The sequence below is a fragment of the Peromyscus eremicus genome, chromosome 2, assembly GCF_949786415.1.
Source record: "Peromyscus eremicus chromosome 2, PerEre_H2_v1, whole genome shotgun sequence".
NCBI lineage: Eukaryota > Metazoa > Chordata > Mammalia > Rodentia > Cricetidae > Peromyscus > Peromyscus eremicus.
Genome location: NC_081417.1, coordinates 144,598,726 through 144,617,432, shown reverse-complemented (window position 1 = coordinate 144,617,432; position 18,707 = coordinate 144,598,726). Strand labels below are relative to the sequence as shown.

The 18,707-nt window shown below is 46.8% G+C and overlaps 1 protein-coding gene across 2 annotated transcripts in view; it reads left to right on the top strand.

The window, feature by feature from the left end:
- The window catches only part of Arid1a (AT-rich interaction domain 1A), a 79,823-nt gene that overhangs the window by 57,045 nt on the left and 4,071 nt on the right, over positions 1-18,707 (top strand). Inside the window, exons 5-19 of one of the 2 annotated variants that reach the window (XM_059255136.1) lie at positions 5,351-5,591; positions 5,840-5,929; positions 6,601-6,768; positions 7,633-7,945; positions 8,566-8,711; positions 8,808-8,917; positions 10,009-10,218; positions 11,952-12,159; positions 13,511-13,643; positions 13,812-13,984; positions 14,429-14,579; positions 14,664-14,798; positions 14,878-14,974; positions 15,580-16,474; positions 16,784-16,914. In XM_059255136.1, the coding sequence (XP_059111119.1) occupies positions 5,351-5,591; positions 5,840-5,929; positions 6,601-6,768; positions 7,633-7,945; positions 8,566-8,711; positions 8,808-8,917; positions 10,009-10,218; positions 11,952-12,159; positions 13,511-13,643; positions 13,812-13,984; positions 14,429-14,579; positions 14,664-14,798; positions 14,878-14,974; positions 15,580-16,474; positions 16,784-16,914 (3,201 nt within the window). Of the gene's footprint in view, positions 1-5,350; positions 5,592-5,839; positions 5,930-6,600; positions 6,769-7,632; positions 7,946-8,565; positions 8,712-8,807; positions 8,918-10,008; positions 10,219-11,951; positions 12,160-13,510; positions 13,644-13,808; positions 13,985-14,428; positions 14,580-14,663; positions 14,799-14,877; positions 14,975-15,579; positions 16,475-16,783; positions 16,915-18,707 lie in introns of both variants that reach the window. The other variant, XM_059255135.1, reaches the window with a different exon arrangement.

Genomic DNA, 18,707 nt, shown 5'->3' with positions numbered 1-18,707 from the left:
GCTGAGCAAGGAGCAACAGAAATAATAGGATTAGAACAAAGTTGGTGTGAATCTCCAGCAGAGGACTAGACTAAGAATTAAGGGGCACCCTCTTCTGTGTTTGGATTCATTCCTGACTTTGTATCCAATACCAGCTTGTCTGTTCTAGAATGTTTGGTAGAAGTGATCTCTTCTTACTGCTACCTTTGTTAAATAAGCATGGTGCTAAGAAAGTTTTTTTTTTTTTAAGGTGGTCAACAACAAAAAAGCCATCTTTTCAAGACAGTGTTTCACTTTGTAGATTAGATTGGCCTTGAACTCTACCTCAAGTAATGAGATTATAATTGTGCACCACCAGGCTTAAATCTCCCAGATCTATTTGTTTTAAGTAATTAATTGTCCTTTTTCCTGCGTTGGTTGAATCTGTTGCCTCCCTCCTGGCTTCTGCCCTGTGAGGGTGGTTTTCTACATTTCTCCAGTGTTCTTGAGGATTTCTCCCATTCTCCAGCATGTGTCTCTGCATCTCTGCCACTGGGCTGGGGTAGGGGAAGGACTGACAAACTGTCAGTGTAGATTTGCTTATTTTATGTGAAGAATTTAGACTTTTCTAGTACATGTGCTGCTGAAGCCAGCACTAGGATTTAGTCTTTTCTTATAAGGATCATTCAGAGTGTGTGCCTGTGGCTATAACACACACCCATACAAGGTAGGATTTAGCAGGATTTAGCCGGGCGGTGGTGGCGCACGCCTTTAATCCCAGCACTCGGGAGGCAGAGCCAGGCGGATCTCTGTGAGTTCGAGGCCAGCCTGGACTACCAAGTGAGTTCCAGGAAAGGCGCAAAGCTACACAGAGAAACCCTGTCTCGGAAAAAAAAAAAAAAAAAAAAACCAACAAAAAAAACACAAACAAGGTAGGATTTACCTGACTCTCTTCTTCCTCTTTTCCATGTTGAATACCAAGCCCAAGGCCTCACAAGACATGCAAGTGAGCAGTGTCCTCAGCCCTTAGCTAGTTCTGTTAAATAAATGTTACCTGCCAGTAACAGCACAAAGCTAGGTAAAATCTCCTCACAACTAAGTAGATGCAAGAACTGTATGATTCTTATGATTGTAGAAATGTAGAAAACCACCCTCACAGGGCAGAAGCCAGGAGGGAGGAAACAGATTCAACCAACGCAGGAAAAAGTATATGATTGCCGTGCTCATCATCCTTGCATAGTTCTGTTGGGAGATCATCTTCCTGCTCTCTTTTAACCCTGAACTGGTAGCTAACTGCTTCACCAGGCAGCTGGCTCATGATGGATCTTGTAATTCCCCCCCCCTCCTCCCAAGAGCACAGCCCCCAACCTCCACCATGAGGTATGGACTGTGATTTCAGGCGCGGTTTTTTTGTGGTGTGAAGAGAAGGTGTCAGCTGCTGAATTCTGTTTGTCAGCAGAGCCTGACAGACCCATGCTGGCACACTCTAGGGCTGGGCAACCAATCACAGCTGGAACAGTTATCGTCATGGAGTCCCTATGGGCTTCCTCTATCAGGTCACATCCCAAAATAACATTGGGCAGTATTTCAAGTGAAGAACTGAAGGCTTTCGGGGCTGTAGCCAGCCTGGAGTGTGAGATTCTGTGTGAAATAGTTGGACCTGCTCCAGCGCTTTTGATCTGCATGGTAGATGAGCAATAAAATTCATGAAACACGTTGGAAACACGTGAGGAAATTCTTCTGGCCCTGCTGCTTCCTTGGAACTGGCAAGGGCATTGAGTGGGCTGATCCTCGCCTCCCATCTCTCGGCAGGCTTATACTTGGAGAAGAGCAAACCCAGGGAAGAAGCTTTCTACTAAAGAGACATTTCTACAGTTCTCTTGGCAACCCCCTCCTCTCTCAAGAAATACTTATTAGATGGATTCTTTTGGTAGCGTTGTAAGAACATGGGTTTCTGAAATGCCAAAGGCAGCCACTGCTGGGAAAAGTAGGGGCTTAGATTGAGGAAGCTGTATCTTTATAAGTATGTGGTAGAGACCTGACTTGTTAGCACACTGAAGGTCGGACTCAACACCCAGACATCAGCTTTTTGTGAATCAAGACCTGGAAAACTGGCTTTTATAGAATAGAAAGCAGAGGTGTGTCCCAAGCCAGAAAGGTCATGAGATAGGATAGTATCTGTCCCCTGCAACAGGGGTGGGGTGGGCGGCAGCTTTTGGAGACTTTTAAACCCTTATTTCCAATTTAAAAAAAAAAACAAAAAAAAAAACAAAAAACATTTACCATGTGGTAAACTCCTAGGACTAATGAATACGTCCAACCAATATTTCCTGCTGCTTGGATGTTGTATGCTTCTTCCCTCCCTCCTTCTCTCTCTCTCAATTGAAAAAAAAATTAATTTGTATGTGTGTGATAGATGCTTGTGAGTGGGGTTTGTGTGTGTTTGTGTATGTAGTTGTGGAAGTCAGAGGAGGACATTGACTGTTCTGCTCTAGTACTCTGCTTACTCTATTGGGTGTTTCTCATTGAACTTAGAGCTTGCCATTTTATAGCTTTGCCTGCTGGCCATCAAGCCCCAGCAGCCCTCCCGTCTCTGTTCCCCAGTGCTGGGAATACAGGTGTTCGAGACCATTCCCAGCTTTGATATGGGTGCTAAGGATCCAAAATCAAATCCTTATCTTACCCGCTATTCCATCTCCCCCACTGCTGTTCTTATTCTAGAATATTGTAGCTGGTCTTTTGGCCCTAACTATCGTGCTAGTGGGGTTTTGTTGTTGTTGTTGTTGTTTTTTTAGAGACAGGGTTTCTCTGTGTAGTTTTGCGCCTTTCCTGGAACTCACTTTGGAGACCAGGCTGGCCTCGAACTCACAGAGATCCACCTGGCTCTGCCTCCCAAGTGCTGGGATTAAAGGTGTGCACCACAGCCGCCCTGCATGCTGGTGGGTTTTGTGAGCATGCCCCACACTAGTATCACAAACTCAAATTTGTCTAGCTCTCTTATTGTATAAGCAAGAAAATTACAGCCCAGCTTATTGGCAAGATTGCCCAAAATCACAAGTAATAATCACCTAAAGCTGGACTTTGTTTTCTTTTCTTTCTTTTTTTTTTTTTTTGGTTTTTCGAGACAGGGTTTCTCTGTGTAGTTTTGCGCCTTTCCTGGAACTCACTTTGGAGACCAGGCTGGCCTCGAACTCACAGAGATCCGCCTGGCTCTGCCTCCCGAGTGCTGGGATTAAAGGCGTGCGCCACCACCGCCCGGCTTGGACTTTGTTTTCTTAACTCGAGAATGTAGCCTGGTTTTTCCTCAATTCCTACAGTATTGGAGCATAATGGAGAAGAGAATGAATGAAACTAAGCATGAAGTATTCTTTCTCCTTGGGGTTCAAACTACCACTCAGTTCCCAGATGACTGAGGCACATACTTCGTCTCTCTAAGCATCAGCTTCCTTATCTTCAAAATGATAGTGGCAGTAGTATGTAAAACCAAGAGTTGTAAAAAAGTAAAATATAAAAAATACCAGCCTGATCCTTGCATGGTGACATTTGTCTGTAATCCTAGCACTTGGTTGGAAGATAGAGGCAGGGGGAATCAGAAATTCAAGGTCACCCTCAGTTTGAGTCCAACCTGAACTACATTGAAAGCCTATCTCAAAAAAAAGGGAGAGAGAAAGCGCAGAGTGAAGCCCAGGTAGTGGTGCACCTCTGTAAGCCTAGCACCTTCGATACATAAGCAGTTTGAGACTAACCTGGGCTATATGAGACCCTCTGAAATAATGAGATAAAAGACACGGGGAGGGTAGGATGTTGGAGAGTGACAGAGTGAAGCACAGCTGCCTTGCACATAACAGTTGGTCAAATAATAACTGTTGTTAATATTGGGTCTTTGGCCCTCTCCAAAAAAAACAGGCATGGTAGTACACACACTTTTGTAATATTGATGCCAGGGAGGCAGAAACAGGCAGAGAGATCCCTGAGGCTTGCTGGCTGGCCATCTCAGTCTTCTTATTCAGTTCCAGTTCCATTTGACTCTGAGGAACAGTACCTGAGATTGACTACCGCTCTCCACAAGTGCAGGTTGCACAAACCATATCAAAACACACAAGCACAATAATACACCCACAGGAATAAATCTGGGAAATCAGCTCTGGCGGTGCATACCTGCAGTCTTGGAACATGGAGGTGAAATTCAAAGTCATCATCGGCTTTATAGTGAATTCAAAGCCAACCTGAGCTGGCCTCGAACTCACAGAGATCCGCCTGGCTCTGTCTCCCGAGTGCTGGGATTAAAGGTGTAAGACACCACCGCCGGCTGATTGTTATTATCTTGCAAAATACACTAATTTCTTCTTCCAGTAAGCAAGGAGGTCATCTCCTAAGCTGGCAGCTTTCAAAGGAGTAAAGACTGTAGCGCATGAGGGAACCTACTAGTACTAGACTAGAACATTGAGTTTGTTCATCTGACAAACTTCTGTCCATCAGGAATTGGAAATTTAGTGCCAGACCTTCTTGGCATTTAAGAGATTCTCTTTCCCATGTCCCATGTGCTTTCTTACCTCCTCCACCATATATTACAGAGGTTTGGATGGAAAGGGTCCTTATGAAACGGGGCTGAAGGCTCAGAGGTAAGAGCACTGGCTGCTCTTCCAGAGGACCCTGGTTGAATTCCAAGCACCCACATGGCAGCTCACAACTGTCTGGACCTTCAGTTCCAGAGTATCCAACACCCTCATACAGACATATGCAAGCAAAACACCAATGCACAAAACATAAAAAGGAAATCATTATGTGAGGCGTAGGGGCGGGGGTACTAGCATAGCCCTTAAGTCTCACTGAAACAGGCACTTTTTATAAATAAAGCTTTACTGATGCAAATATACGTTTTCAATGTTTGTGGCTACTTGTATACAAGAGCAGAATTGAGATAGGTTTCAGTTGGTTGGTGGCTACGTAGCAGGTAGCTGACTGGTTTCTGGGGTTTTTTTTGTTGTTTTGGTTTGTTTTTGAGATAGGCTCTCTTAATTGACTTGGGACTCACTGTATAGACCCAGCTGGCCTGAATTAAGTACCAGCACAGAGTGTGTGTGTGTGTGTGTGTGTGTGTGTGTGTGTGTGTGTGTGTGTGTTGTTTTGTCCTGTGACAGGTTATTACTATATATTCCAGACTGGCCTTAAACTCACAATCCTACTGCCTCAGTCTTGTGAGTGCTAGAGTTAGAAATGTGTACCACCTTGTTCAGAAGTATTGAATAGCTTGGTCCAGAAAGCCTACCAAGTAACAAATACACACTTTGTGGTCCTTAATGAAGTTTGCTATATGCAATCTTGTGTTGTGACCAAGCATGTAGTGTTTGTCCTCGTTTTACTAATTTATATCCTTATGTGTGTGTTTCAGGATCTATCTGGTTCAATAGATGATCTCCCCATGGGGACAGAAGGAGCTCTGAGTCCTGGCGTGAGCACATCAGGGATTTCCAGCAGCCAAGGAGAGCAGAGTAATCCAGCTCAGTCTCCTTTTTCTCCTCATACCTCCCCTCACCTGCCTGGCATCCGAGGCCCCTCCCCATCCCCCGTTGGCTCTCCTGCCAGTGTCGCTCAGTCTCGCTCAGGACCACTGTCGCCTGCTGCAGTACCAGGTACCCGCAAGTGCCGACCTCAGGGAAGAGGGAACGGCGTGGGCTTGGTGACATAAGGGAGCATTTATTCCTGTCTGCGTGGATTCCCTTAGCATTTGAAGAAGGGAGGTGGGAAACCTTTGGGTAGATACCTCTTTATATATGACATAGGAAGTGTTTGGCCATTTCCAGCTCCAAATTCACCTCTTAGCTAGAATTTGCAGGCTGAGCCATGGTTTGCTTACTTTTGCTTGTTTTGTTTGGAGCAGGCAACCAGATGCCACCTCGGCCACCCAGTGGCCAGTCAGACAGCATCATGCATCCTTCCATGAACCAATCAAGCATTGCCCAAGATCGAGGTGAGAACTTGGCTTGGAATAGGGACAGGGGCTAGCACGGGTACCCAAGCCACTAACATTGTGACATGATAACTATAAATTATGCTGGGCCACATTCATAGCTGTCCCAGGGCTGCAAGTGGGATGTACTTGGTACTAAAGTATTTACTTTAGTGCCCTGTGCAAGAACTTTTAGAGACTCACATGGCAGAAAGCTGTGAAGTTCAGTGAGCTCGGCCATGTTTGCATCCCTGCAGTTATTCTGCATATCTCGGGGCTGACCAGCATGTTGGTAGCTTACATCATTCACTGTGCCTCATTGGATCATTTACATTGTTGTTGGTGGTTGGTCAGCGCTCTCTTTCAATTTTCTATTTAGTATGAAGATATGGGGCAGTGGTGGCACATGCCTTTAATCCCAGCACTGGGGAGGCAGGCAGATCTCTGAGTTCAAGGCCAGCCTGGTCTAGTGAGTGAACTCCAGGACAACCAGGGTTATACAGAGGAATCAGTCTCCAAGAAAACAAAGGTTGATATGTATACCCTATGTAAATGGCATATCGCTTTCAAGGTACCCGAAGAGGCAAGTGACAGTAGCAGATTCCATGCCAAAAAACATCCCAGCAGAGTGAGGAAAGCATTTATTCCCATTGTACCGAGCAGATAATTATATGGATTCTATCCACAAATAGGTTATATGCAGAGGAACCCCCAAATGCCCCAGTACACTTCCCCTCAGCCTGGCTCGGCCTTATCTCCACGTCAGCCTTCTGGAGGACAGATGCACACAGGCATGGGCTCCTACCAGCAGAACTCCATGGGGAGCTATGGCCCCCAGGGGAGTCAGTATGGCCCACAAGGTAAGTGTGCTACCCAGTTAGAAGGAGATAGAGGTGAGAGGATTAAACAGCTGATAAGTTAACTGCTGGGTTAAAAGAGTAGGACTATTCTTGGCTTACCCAGCCTAGGCCCTGAAGTAGAGCAGGACAAGGTTCCATCTTGTCTTCACTTAATTCTGTCCTCCTGAAAAAGCCTTTGAATTTCTGGGCCAACACAATGACTTATCGGGTAAAGGCACTGTGCTGTGAATCCATGTGCATTCATAGACACAAACACACACACAAATAAAATGTTTGGGGAAGAGGCAAAAAGAATATGTAGATAGGAAAAGATTCTATTGGAGGCTGAAAGGCCTAGATAGTAACAGCCATCCATTCTCTGTGCTGGGCAGTCATGCTGGAGTATGGCTCCGTAATATAGCACTTACCTAATATGAACAAAGCCCTGGATTCAACCCCCAGCAATCCCTACCCCCAAATTTGGGGGCAGGGCAACAGATGCCTACTTTCACAGGCTCCTATTCTCCCCTTATTAACTTTCCTTTAAAAAACAAAAAACAGGGGCTGGAGAGGTGGCTCAGAGGTTAAGAGCACTGCTTGTTCTTTCAAAGGTCCTGAGTTCAATTCCCAGCAACCACATGGTGGCTCACAACCATCTGTAATGAGATCTGGTGCCCTCTTCTGGCTTGCAGGGATATGTGCAAACAGAACACCGTATACATAATAAATAAATAAATCTTTAAAAAAAAAAAAAACAAACAAACCATGGAGCTGTTCAATTTCCTAACCAAAATATTGATTGATTCTCATTGTTTGGAGTTTTAGAGTTGATAAATGCTAGGGCTCACTAACCAAGACTTGTGTCCTCTTTCCCTCCCCCCTCAGGAGGCTACCCTAGGCAGCCTAACTATAATGCCTTGCCCAATGCCAACTACCCCAATGCAGGCATGGCTGGAAGTATGAACCCTATGGGTGCTGGAGGTCAAATGCACGGGCAGCCTGGAATCCCACCTTATGGCACACTCCCTCCAGGGAGAATGACTCATGCATCAATGGGCAACAGGCCTTACGGTCCTAATATGGCCAATATGCCACCTCAGGTTGGGTCAGGGATGTGTCCCCCACCAGGGGGGATGAACCGGAAAACTCAAGAATCTGCTGTTGCCATGCATGTTGCTGCCAACTCTATCCAAAACAGGTAAGGCCTGGGAAGTGAAGGGATGTCCATGTACAGTTCGAGTCCTAAAACAGAGTGTTGTGTGTGTGCATGCATAGTTGCATGTAAGTGTGTATTCAGAGCTCTTCAGAGCACTCTTTTCTTATAGTTTAAACACACAAACACACACAAATGTGCTAGTTCTTAAGGATTTAGAGTAAAAATTCATATGGCAAAGTATTATCTATACAGAACTTAAGCTAGGTATGTTGGTTTATATCTGTAGGCCCCGATACTTGGAGTCTAGGCAAGAAAGGGTAGTTGGAGAGAGAATGCTGGAGTCCAATCTGGGTGTTTAGTGTGACAGATAAAAAGTGTTAAAATTGAGCATGGCTTATAGGCCTTTTGTTGTAAAGAGTGCCTTTGAATAGAAAGACAGCAACTTTAGAGATCCCCTTCAGACTAAGCTAATGTTGGTTATGCAGAGCTCAAACCTTCCTTGAACCTTTTGTGGGAAGTAGAAGATAGGAATAACTAGATATGCCTGAGTCTGCTTTGAGAAACTTTGACTTTACTCTAATTAGATGATCATACAACCCTATTTAGTTCATGTCCAGATCTAACCTAACCTTTTCTTGTATTTAATTTCCATCATCTTCTAGGCCACCAGGCTACCTGAATATGAATCAAGGGGGCATGATGGGAACTGGACCTCCCTATGGACAGGGGATTAATAGTATGGCTGGCATGATCAACCCTCAGGGACCCCCATATCCTATGGGTGGGACCATGGCCAACAATTCAGCAGGTAAATATAATTCATTGCTCACCCCAGAGATTTCTTCAAGAATGCTCTTCACATTGTAGCAAATTGATTTAACTTGACTGTGTTTCTTTTTTCCAGGGATGGCAGCCAGCCCCGAGATGATGGGCCTTGGGGATGTTAAGTTAACTCCAGCCACAAAGATGAACAACAAGGCCGATGGGACCCCCAAGACAGAATCCAAATCTAAGGTGATGAGTTTTGTCTTGAATCTCCTCAGCTCTGTGTCTTCTCTCCTTCCCTGAATGATAAGAAGGAAACATGAAAGAGAATGACAAGATTTTAGCATGTTATGACACTAATCTCTGACGAAGTTTCCATTGTTCTCTACCATGAAGAGTCCTAGAATGACTGTTCATGCAGTTGTTGGAGACTGTCTCTAGGATCTCCGTGTACATAACAGCATACTGTAACCACCACATGTTACAGAGAAAGTACCATACTTGGCAGTATAGAATTTTCTCAGGGAGGCTCAGCCTCCCATGCTTGGACACTGATGATTATGTGTGCTGTAGGCAACTAGCTGCCTTTCTCTTCCTTGACATTGCTCAAGAGTAGCAAAAATGGTTGGTTCCTCAATATGTAGAGTGCTGGGATTAAAGGCATGTACCACCATACCTAGCACCCATGTATGTTTTAAAAAATAAACTTGATTATTGAAACACAACAGCCTGGGTCTGGGGGTTGGCACACGTCCAGCACTCACAGTGCAAAGGCAGGTGGGTCTCTATGTTGAGGCTAGCCTGGTCTACAGAGTGAGTTCCAGGACAGCCAGGGCTGGCTAAAACAAAAACAAAAGCACACAATTAATAAGGGAGTGGAGAGATGGCTTAGTGGTCAGGAGCACTGGCTGCTCTTCCAGAGGATGAGTTCAATTCCCAGCACCCACATGGCAACTCAAATTGTCTGTAACTCCAGCTCCAGGGGATCGATCCAGTGCCCTCTTCTGGTCTTGCAAGCACTAGACACATGTAGTGCACAGATATATCTACAGACAAAACAGCCATTCACATGATGTAATTTTTAAATTTTAATATATTGTAAAAAAAAAAAAACTTTCCAATAAAAAGTCACACACCCAAATTAACAGAAAGAGCCAGTAACTTCTGAGATATAATCCCACACCTAAGAGACCAAAGCAGGAGGATTCTATGACCAGCCCAGACTCTTGGAAGACTTTCTCTCTCAAAGAGGGAGGGACAGAGAAGAAGGGATCTCTGGTGCCCTTCATATGCACAGGCTTTGGCTTTGATGAGTCTCTGGTTTTGATCCTCCCCTCCAGAAATCCAGCTCTTCTACTACAACCAATGAGAAGATCACCAAGTTGTATGAGTTGGGTGGTGAGCCAGAGAGGAAGATGTGGGTGGACCGATACCTGGCCTTCACAGAGGAAAAGGCCATGGGTATGACCAATCTGCCTGCTGTGGGTAGGAAGCCTCTGGACCTCTATCGCCTCTATGTGTCTGTGAAGGAGATTGGTGGATTGACTCAGGTACGTACCAGACAGTTGGCTTCTGACGGTATCATTCATTCTACAGGGATAGCACTCTTAGACACTTCAAACATGTGACCTTAGCCAAGGTCTATAAACCATATGAGCTTTAATTTTCCTGATGGTAAGACAGGGACCATGTGTAACCTTCTGTCCTGCCAAATGTTAGAAATAAAAGTGGAAAGCTTCAGCAAGGGTGGGTCCCACTGAATCACTTGGTCTGTAAGTGTGGTACAGCAGCCAGATTCATTGACCCTTTGAATTCAAGACACGTCTCGGATAGAAGTTCAGAGTAGTTATGGGAAGAAGTAGAAGGGTGAAAAATGATGCCTGGTCATTTTACACTGTGACTTCAGAGAGTGGGTCAGTCCATGCTTGAATGCCTTGTTGTGTGCTTTGCAGTTGTGTTTGCATTCAGCTGGGGACTCGCTGGTGAGGCTTCACTGACTGATGGTGTAGCCTTGCAGACTTGTCTTCTCTGGGGTTGTCTTTATTGTCCAGACCAGAAACTCCTGGGTGGCGTTGGGAGAGCCTGACAGGGAGAGACTTACTCCAAACCTAAGTCAGAAAGGAAAACAGCTGTCACCAGCAGAAACGAAAGTCACTGGAATGGATCCAGATGACAGTCAGTTATGAGTTCGTTCTCCCTTCAGACTTCATTCCCCTCCCCCACAAAGGAAAACAAAACAAAACGGGGCACATGCAAACTACCATGTCACTGGCGTGGGAAGCCAAGCCACTTAGGGCTGCTGAGGTGACCCTGGGTACATTCCTACTTCTCGCTCTAGTTTACTACTTACTTGTATGCTCGTTATGGAAAGGGGGATTGGTTGCTTAATAACTTTGCCTTATTTCTGATTGTTTGCCCCTGAACTCACTGAACACGGGATGAGGTGTAGAAGGAATCTCTGAGCCTGAGCTTGTCTTCCAGTTTGAAAAGGAAATCGTTTAGTTGCTGTTAAGTAATTGTATTCTAAAGATGATGTGAACTCGTCTGTAAGAAATGCAAGGCTGAGCCCTGAGCTTGTCTGACAGATTAGTCAAGGCTGTCCCAGTAGATAGGGCCAGATGGCATGGGGATGGGAGAGAATATGCAGAATTACACAAGACCATTGCTGAATTTAGGTGTTACACTCACATCACCGCCTTAGGAAGTCTTGTTTCTGGTCACCTCCTTTCAGTGTAGGATGTCTGTCTGTCTGTCTGTCTCTCTCTCTCTCTCTCTCTGTCTCTCTCTCTGTGTCTCTCTCTCTCTCTCTGTTTCCCTAAACTATGGATTTGCAGTTACCAGGTCAAAAGCATAATAACCCAGTGATCTTTGGACCAGGACTGTAATGTCGGTGTTCTCAGCACTAGAGATAGGCTTGCCCTGGTGTTTAAGAATACACAGTGAAAACCTGCCCAGCTAGCCCAGGCCAGATTAGAAGGAACATTTGGGAAATGGTCTTGGTCAATGTGCCCCGAGGCTGAAGAATTCTGGACTGACCACACTTAAGTTGTCACCCTCACACTGAAGGCAGGCAATTGTGTAAAAATCCTTAGCTTGACAAAGTCAATCCATCAGAGGGTGAGGGTTGGAGCGTAAAGACCAGACGCTGAATGCTGTTCCCGTATTGGTGTGCTGTTTGCCCTGTTTTCAATAAGCAGTGGGGCCTGCAGTTACTACCAGTTTGGGCTTGTAGCTTGTGAGCTGGATGGCCGGGTATGCTTTGACACTTCTGCTGGTCTCACAGGTCAACAAGAACAAAAAATGGCGGGAACTTGCAACCAACCTCAATGTGGGTACATCAAGCAGTGCAGCCAGCTCCTTGAAGAAGCAGTATATCCAGTGTCTCTACGCCTTCGAATGCAAGATTGAACGGGGAGAAGACCCTCCCCCAGACATTTTTGCAGCTGCTGATTCCAAGAAGTCCCAGCCCAAGATCCAGCCTCCGTCTCCTGGTAAGACTGGGCAAGCACCCCCAAGACTGGGAGCCCTAAAAGCCTGCAGGGTTCCTTAAGTAGTGGTGCCTTCCCTCCCTCCCTCTCTCTCTCCCTCCCGGGAGCAGAGCAGATGCCAGAGATGTGTGTTTTACCCATCCACGTGGCATTGCAGGTCGGCAGACTAAAGAGCAGCGATGGCGACTCCCTTGGGAGGTGCTGTGCTGCAGCCCTAAGTTTTCACTTTCTAATTTTCCTGTTGTACACCTGGCATCTTGCCAAGTGTTTGTAAACTAGTGAGTGGGAGGGACACCAGAGGAGTGAGGGAAAACTGACAAATAGCAGTGTGACTGGGCCATCTGGGAGCTTTGGCCTGCTGATGTCAGCGCCTTAGAATGCAGCTCATACTAGAGCCCTAAATTCCCCAGAGAGCTAAGATGGTAATGAATGGAAGGAGGGGTAGGAAGGAATATGAATGGGACTTTTTGATGATAGGAATGCTTCTGCCTCCCCTCCTTTCTCAGAGGAGGCTGGGGCCTAGGCTAGCGTGGGCCCTGGAAGGTAGGTGTAAACATATGTGCCCTATCGTTGACCTCTGAGAGAATAATGCCTTCCTGAGATGACTCATCAGCTGAGGAGGTCTCAGTAGTGGGATATCTAGTGCTGGGAAACTGTAACTAATGCAAACACTAATATTGGGAATTCTGTGCTCATCTAGTTAGAGCAACATTGGAACCTGAGGATGACATTGTGCTGGGTGCTTAATAGAAACATCTAGGCTGTGGCCATGTGACTCCCCTGCACCCTGGATTTCAGTTTTTGCTCTGCCATCATCGTGGTGTTGATAGCATTAGACAGGTTCTTTGGAGAACAAAGCAAGGCAGTCAGGAAGTTACCTGTGACTTAATGTCCTGGTGTGGTGAAATATGGCCACGTCGTCTTTTCATTTCTAAGCTATGAATGCAACCAAACATAAAATAGTAAGGTGGGGTGTATATGTTATATATTTATTTAGTATAGCTCAGTTGTGCAGCTCTCAAATGTGAACTTCTACATGCCAGTGTTGTATCAAGACATGCCTGCATAAGTGACAAAACCCATTGCCTTCCTTAAGACTTGCCCTTCTACATCACCAGCTATAAGAAGAAGACTACTTAAGGATTTATTGTCCTTAGGAAAATCTCGTCCAGAGAGATCCTGGGATGGCAGACAGAATGTCAGTCCCAATACTCTGGAGGCTGAGAAAAAGTTCCAGACAGATTCACACACATGCACACACGCACACACCCCCAGATTCTACAGCATTCATGTTTTGTTAGAGTTAAATATGTTTCTGGCAAGTAAGCTGGTCACTCTGCATCTCTGTCCACAGCGGGATCAGGATCTATGCAGGGGCCACAAACTCCTCAGTCGACCAGCAGTTCTATGGCAGAAGGAGGAGACCTGAAGCCACCAACTCCAGCATCTACACCACATAGTCAGATTCCCCCTTTACCAGGCATGAGGTAAGGCCCATGAGCAGGATAGAACTTGGAGTGTGTCGGGGGTAAGACTTGTGTAGTCCGAGGATGGTTCCTGCCTCTTCCTACCCAGCTAGTGACACCTGTGTCTCTTGGCTCAGATGATGAATTGGTCTACTGGGGGTTTCATTAGTTTTCCTCACTCTGGAGCAGGAGCAACTCAGTTGGAATCCAGGATGCCTTTCCTGATGGAAGTGACCCCACATTCCAGAAGCGGAATTCCATGACTCCAAACCCTGGGTACCAGCCCAGTATGAATACCTCTGACATGATGGGGCGCATGTCCTATGAGCCAAATAAGGATCCTTACGGCAGCATGAGGAAAGGTGACTGACTTCGGGATGTTGGTGACCTTAGGCTTATGCAGACGGGAGCGTGAGTGGCTTGGTGTTGTGGCTGAGGTAGCTTCTGAGATTCTTCTCTGTATCCCCTGACAATACCCTTCCCCCTCTTCCCTGCCTGCCTTCTCTTTCTGCTGTGATGCTGGGGTTAGACCTAAGGAATCCCATTCGCTAGGCAGGCATTATGCCACGGAGCTACATCTTGAGCCACCTACCTCTGTTTTTGTGTTTTGTTTTTAAACATCTCTCTCTTAACCTTTGCTTTACCTAGCCACTTCTAAGGCTTTCTATTTCTCCATTAATCCTGTCAGAAAAGTAGTAGGAACAAACCATTCTCTGTAGAGAGCCTGGACCTTTGGGACAGGCCTTCTGTACCTTGCCTAGCTGTCAACTGGCCAGTTTTCTCATCGCCTTCCTTTCTACACTCAGCTCCAGGAAGTGATCCCTTCATGTCCTCAGGGCAGGGCCCCAACGGTGGGATGGGTGACCCCTACAGCCGTGCTGCTGGCCCTGGACTGGGAAATGTGGCTATGGGACCACGACAGCACTATCCCTATGGAGGTCCTTATGACAGAGTGAGGTAAGCGCCCCCTGCCCGTGTCCTGCCATAGGTGCCCTAAAGCTGTATTGTGTTCAATTAATTCCCTTCTTCAATTTTGTTTAGGACGGAGCCTGGAATCGGGCCTGAAGGAAATATGGGCACTGGGGCCCCCCAGCCAAATCTCATGCCTTCCACCCCAGACTCGGGGATGTATTCTCCTAGCCGCTACCCCCCGCAGCAGCAACAGCAGCAGCAAAGGTGAGTGAATCCTTGTTCCTTTGACAGTGTTGGCTCAGGTTTTGTGATTCTCCACCCTGACCCACTTTGTCTTCTGCAGACATGATTCCTATGGCAATCAATTCTCCACTCAAGGCACCCCTTCCAGCAGCCCCTTCCCCAGCCAGCAGACCACAATGTATCAGCAGCAGCAGCAGGTGAGGAGGGTGGCTGGGAATGCACTGGCCCACAGGTTCCCCTAGAAAGCAGTAAGTCACCAAGTCTAATTGGTTGCAGTCTACAAAATTCACTTTGGCTACTACCTTGGTATTCTTGCCCAAGTAGGCAGTTCTACCCAGAGAGTCAGATTTCAGTGTCCTCCCTGTTTCTCAAGTCTCTCTCTTTTCTCTAGAAGGGCTAGAAACAGATTTTATTTTGGTTTGAGGTCTTTTTTTCTATTTGGAGGGAGAACTCTAGAAGAGAAAATAGTGGTTGCTCTCAGAAACAGCTTCAAAAGATAATTTGCAAGCTAGGCGCTGATGGCGCACGCCTTTAATCCCAGTATTTGGGAGTCAGAGGCAGGCAGATCTCTGTTTGTTCGAGGCCAGCCTGGTCTACAGAGTGCATTACAGAAAAGGCTCCAGAGCTACACACATACACACAAAACAAAGATAATTTACAAAGGTATTTTCTTTGCGTCTGTGTCCTATCTTTCCAAGGTGCAAAAGAAAATGAGTTAATGTCTAATGGGAGCCATCCATGGCACTTGTGACTTCTGTGACTGAATAAACAATATTAATTTGGCCTCTGTTTTCTGTCTTAGAATTACAAGAGGCCGATGGATGGCACATACGGCCCTCCTGCCAAGCGGCACGAAGGGGAGATATACAGTGTGCCATACAGCACTGGCCAGGGGCAGCCTCAGCAGCAGCAGTTGCCTGCAGCACAGTCCCAGTCTGCCAGCCAGCAACAAGCTGCCCAGCCTTCCACGCAGCAGGATGTGTACAACCAGTACGGCAACGCCGCCTATCCTGCCACTGCCCCCGCTGCTACTGAGCGCCGGCCAGCAGGCGGCCCCCAGAACCAATTTCCATTCCAGTTTGGCCGAGACCGGGTCTCTGCACCTCCTGGTTCCAATGCCCAGCAGAACATGCCACCACAAATGATGGGCGGCCCTATACAGGCATCAGCTGAGGTTGCTCAGCAAGGCACCATGTGGCAGGGGCGGAATGACATGACCTACAATTATGCCAATAGGCAGAGCACAGGCTCTGCCCCCCAGGGTCCTGCGTATCATGGTGTGAACCGAACAGATGAAATGCTCCACACAGATCAGAGGGCCAATCATGAAGGCCCATGGCCTTCCCATGGCACACGCCAGCCTCCATATGGTCCTTCAGCCCCTGTTCCCCCCATGACAAGACCCCCTCCATCTAACTATCAGCCCCCACCAAGCATGCAGAATCACATTCCTCAGGTATCCAGCCCCGCTCCCCTACCCCGGCCAATGGAGAACCGTACCTCTCCTAGCAAATCTCCATTCCTGCACTCTGGGATGAAAATGCAGAAGGCAGGTCCTCCAGTACCTGCTTCGCACATAGCACCTACCCCTGTGCAGCCCCCTATGATTCGGCGGGACATTACCTTCCCACCTGGTTCTGTTGAAGCTACACAGCCTGTGCTGAAGCAGAGAAGGCGGCTCACGATGAAAGACATTGGTAAGGAGAGCTCCCTGACTGGGGGGCTGGATCTACTACCCCTTCCCATCTTTCACGTGGTTCCTCCTCCATCCTGATATTCTGGATATGGTTCAATCAGGTATAGTGTTTACTGAAAATAAAGCAAAAGACTTTGAGGGGTGGAAGAAATAAGCTGACTTCAGGTTTTTCTTTAAGGCTCTGCCACATACTGGTGTCCTAGACAGCTTAGAAGCAATGAAGGCAGAATAGCCTGACTAATGGGACAGCCCTGGGGTGCCTCCAGCCAGCCGGGGCTTGGTGGATGGACAACACAGAGGTTTATTTCAGGAACCCCGGAGGCATGGCGGGTAATGATGTCCCTCAAGTCTGGGCTCCTGGCAGAAAGCACGTGGGCATTAGACACCATTAACATCCTCCTATATGATGACAACAGCATTATGACCTTCAACCTCAGTCAGGTGAGTACAGGTTCCTGGGCGAGGTGGGGAAGGCCTAGGACGTTCCTGATGTAGATAATGCTAAGCAACAACAAGAAGGACGCCATCCTCGGCTAACACTTGTCACTTTGCTGGCAGTCTTTGTTTATACTTTGCTTCCCTTGACACTGGGCATGGGAGCAGTAATAATTTACGTGTGTTGTTAGTGTCAAACTAAATTCGAAAGACACTGTATTTGGGAGCAAGGTGCTCCAGCTCTTGCTGAGGTTTATTTTGTTTTGAGCCGGGGTCTTACTAAGTTTTCTGCACCAGGCTAGCCTTAGACTTGAGGTTCTTCTGTCTTAGCCTCCCTGGGTGCCATGCTCAGCTGGGGGTTTCTTTTTGTTTTCTTTTTTTTTTTTTTTTTTTTTTGAGACAGGGTTTTGCTGTATAGCCCTGCCTGTCCTGGAACTTGCTCTGTAGATCAGGCTGGCCTTGAACTCACAGAGATCTACCAGCCTCTCTCCTCTTAAAGGAGCTACTTAATCCCAGCTGGGAGAAACTTTGTTTCTGGTAACAGTTCAGCAAGATAGCCTGGTGGCGGTGGCGCACACCTTTAATCTCAGCCCTCAGGAGGCAGAGGCAGGTGCATCTCTGGGAGTTCGAGGCCAGCCTGGTGTATGGAGCAAGTTCCAGGACAGCCAGGGCTACACAGAGAAACCCTGTCTCAAAAAACAAAAAGAAAAAGAAAAGAAGAATCCAGCAAGATGGCTTAACAGGTAAAGGCACTTGGCAGTTGGGACTGAGTTTAGCAGTTCAGTTCCTGTATAAAGGTGGAAGGAGAGAGAACTGACTCCACAGAAACCATCCCCTGACCTCCATGATGCCTGGCACTCCCTCCACCCAAATACTTTTCCCTCCCTCCCTCCCGCCCACCTTCTTTTCTTTTATTTATTGATTTTATCTTGTCTTTTCGAGACAAGGTTTCTCTTTGTAGACCTGGCCTGGCCTGGAACTCACAGAGATCCCTCTGACTCTGACTCCTGAGTGTTAGGATTAAAGGTGTACACCACAACCACCCAGCTCTGGAGGATTTTATTTATAGATTAATTAAAAAGAAATTGAAGACTAGAGACTGAAATTTTGTAATTTAGATGGAAAAGTGCTCCCTAGCATGTACATGGCTCGAGATGGACTCCTAGTACCACATCAATCATGTGTGGTGACACACACATAATCCCAGCGCTAGGGAGGGAGGGAGGTGCGCTCAGGAGATCAGAGGTTCAAAGTCATCTTTGCTTACCTCAGTAGTTTGAGGCCAACCTGGGATACATGAGACTATATGTAAAAAACTAATAATAAAGGCAGAAAAAAGGAAGATCGACTACTCGGGGTATTTCTGATCTACCAGGAATAACATTGTGGTATCTGTGTCAGTGAGCCTAGCAGTTCCTTTTTTATTTTTATTTTTCTAGTCTCTACTCTTAAGTAAAAGACGGCATTACTAATCTAATTAGTTTTCTTATATAAGGTGGGGGGGGTGTCTCTGTATGTGTGTCTTGTCTGCATGTGTCTGTACCACCTGTGTGCTTACTGAGGCCACAGTGGGTGCTGATCCCCTAGAACTGGAGTTACACTTTTTAGCAGCCGTGTAGGTGCTGCGAATCTAACCCAGGTTCTCTGGGAATGCAGCCAGTGTTCTTTCCTGCTGAGCCATCTATCTCTCGAGCACCCGTCACTGAATGTGTCACTGTGGGAGCCCAGAGTAGCCTGGAACTGAGATTACACTTGGGGTTCACCACAGGTGGCCAAAGCATGGCAATTTCCATGAATAA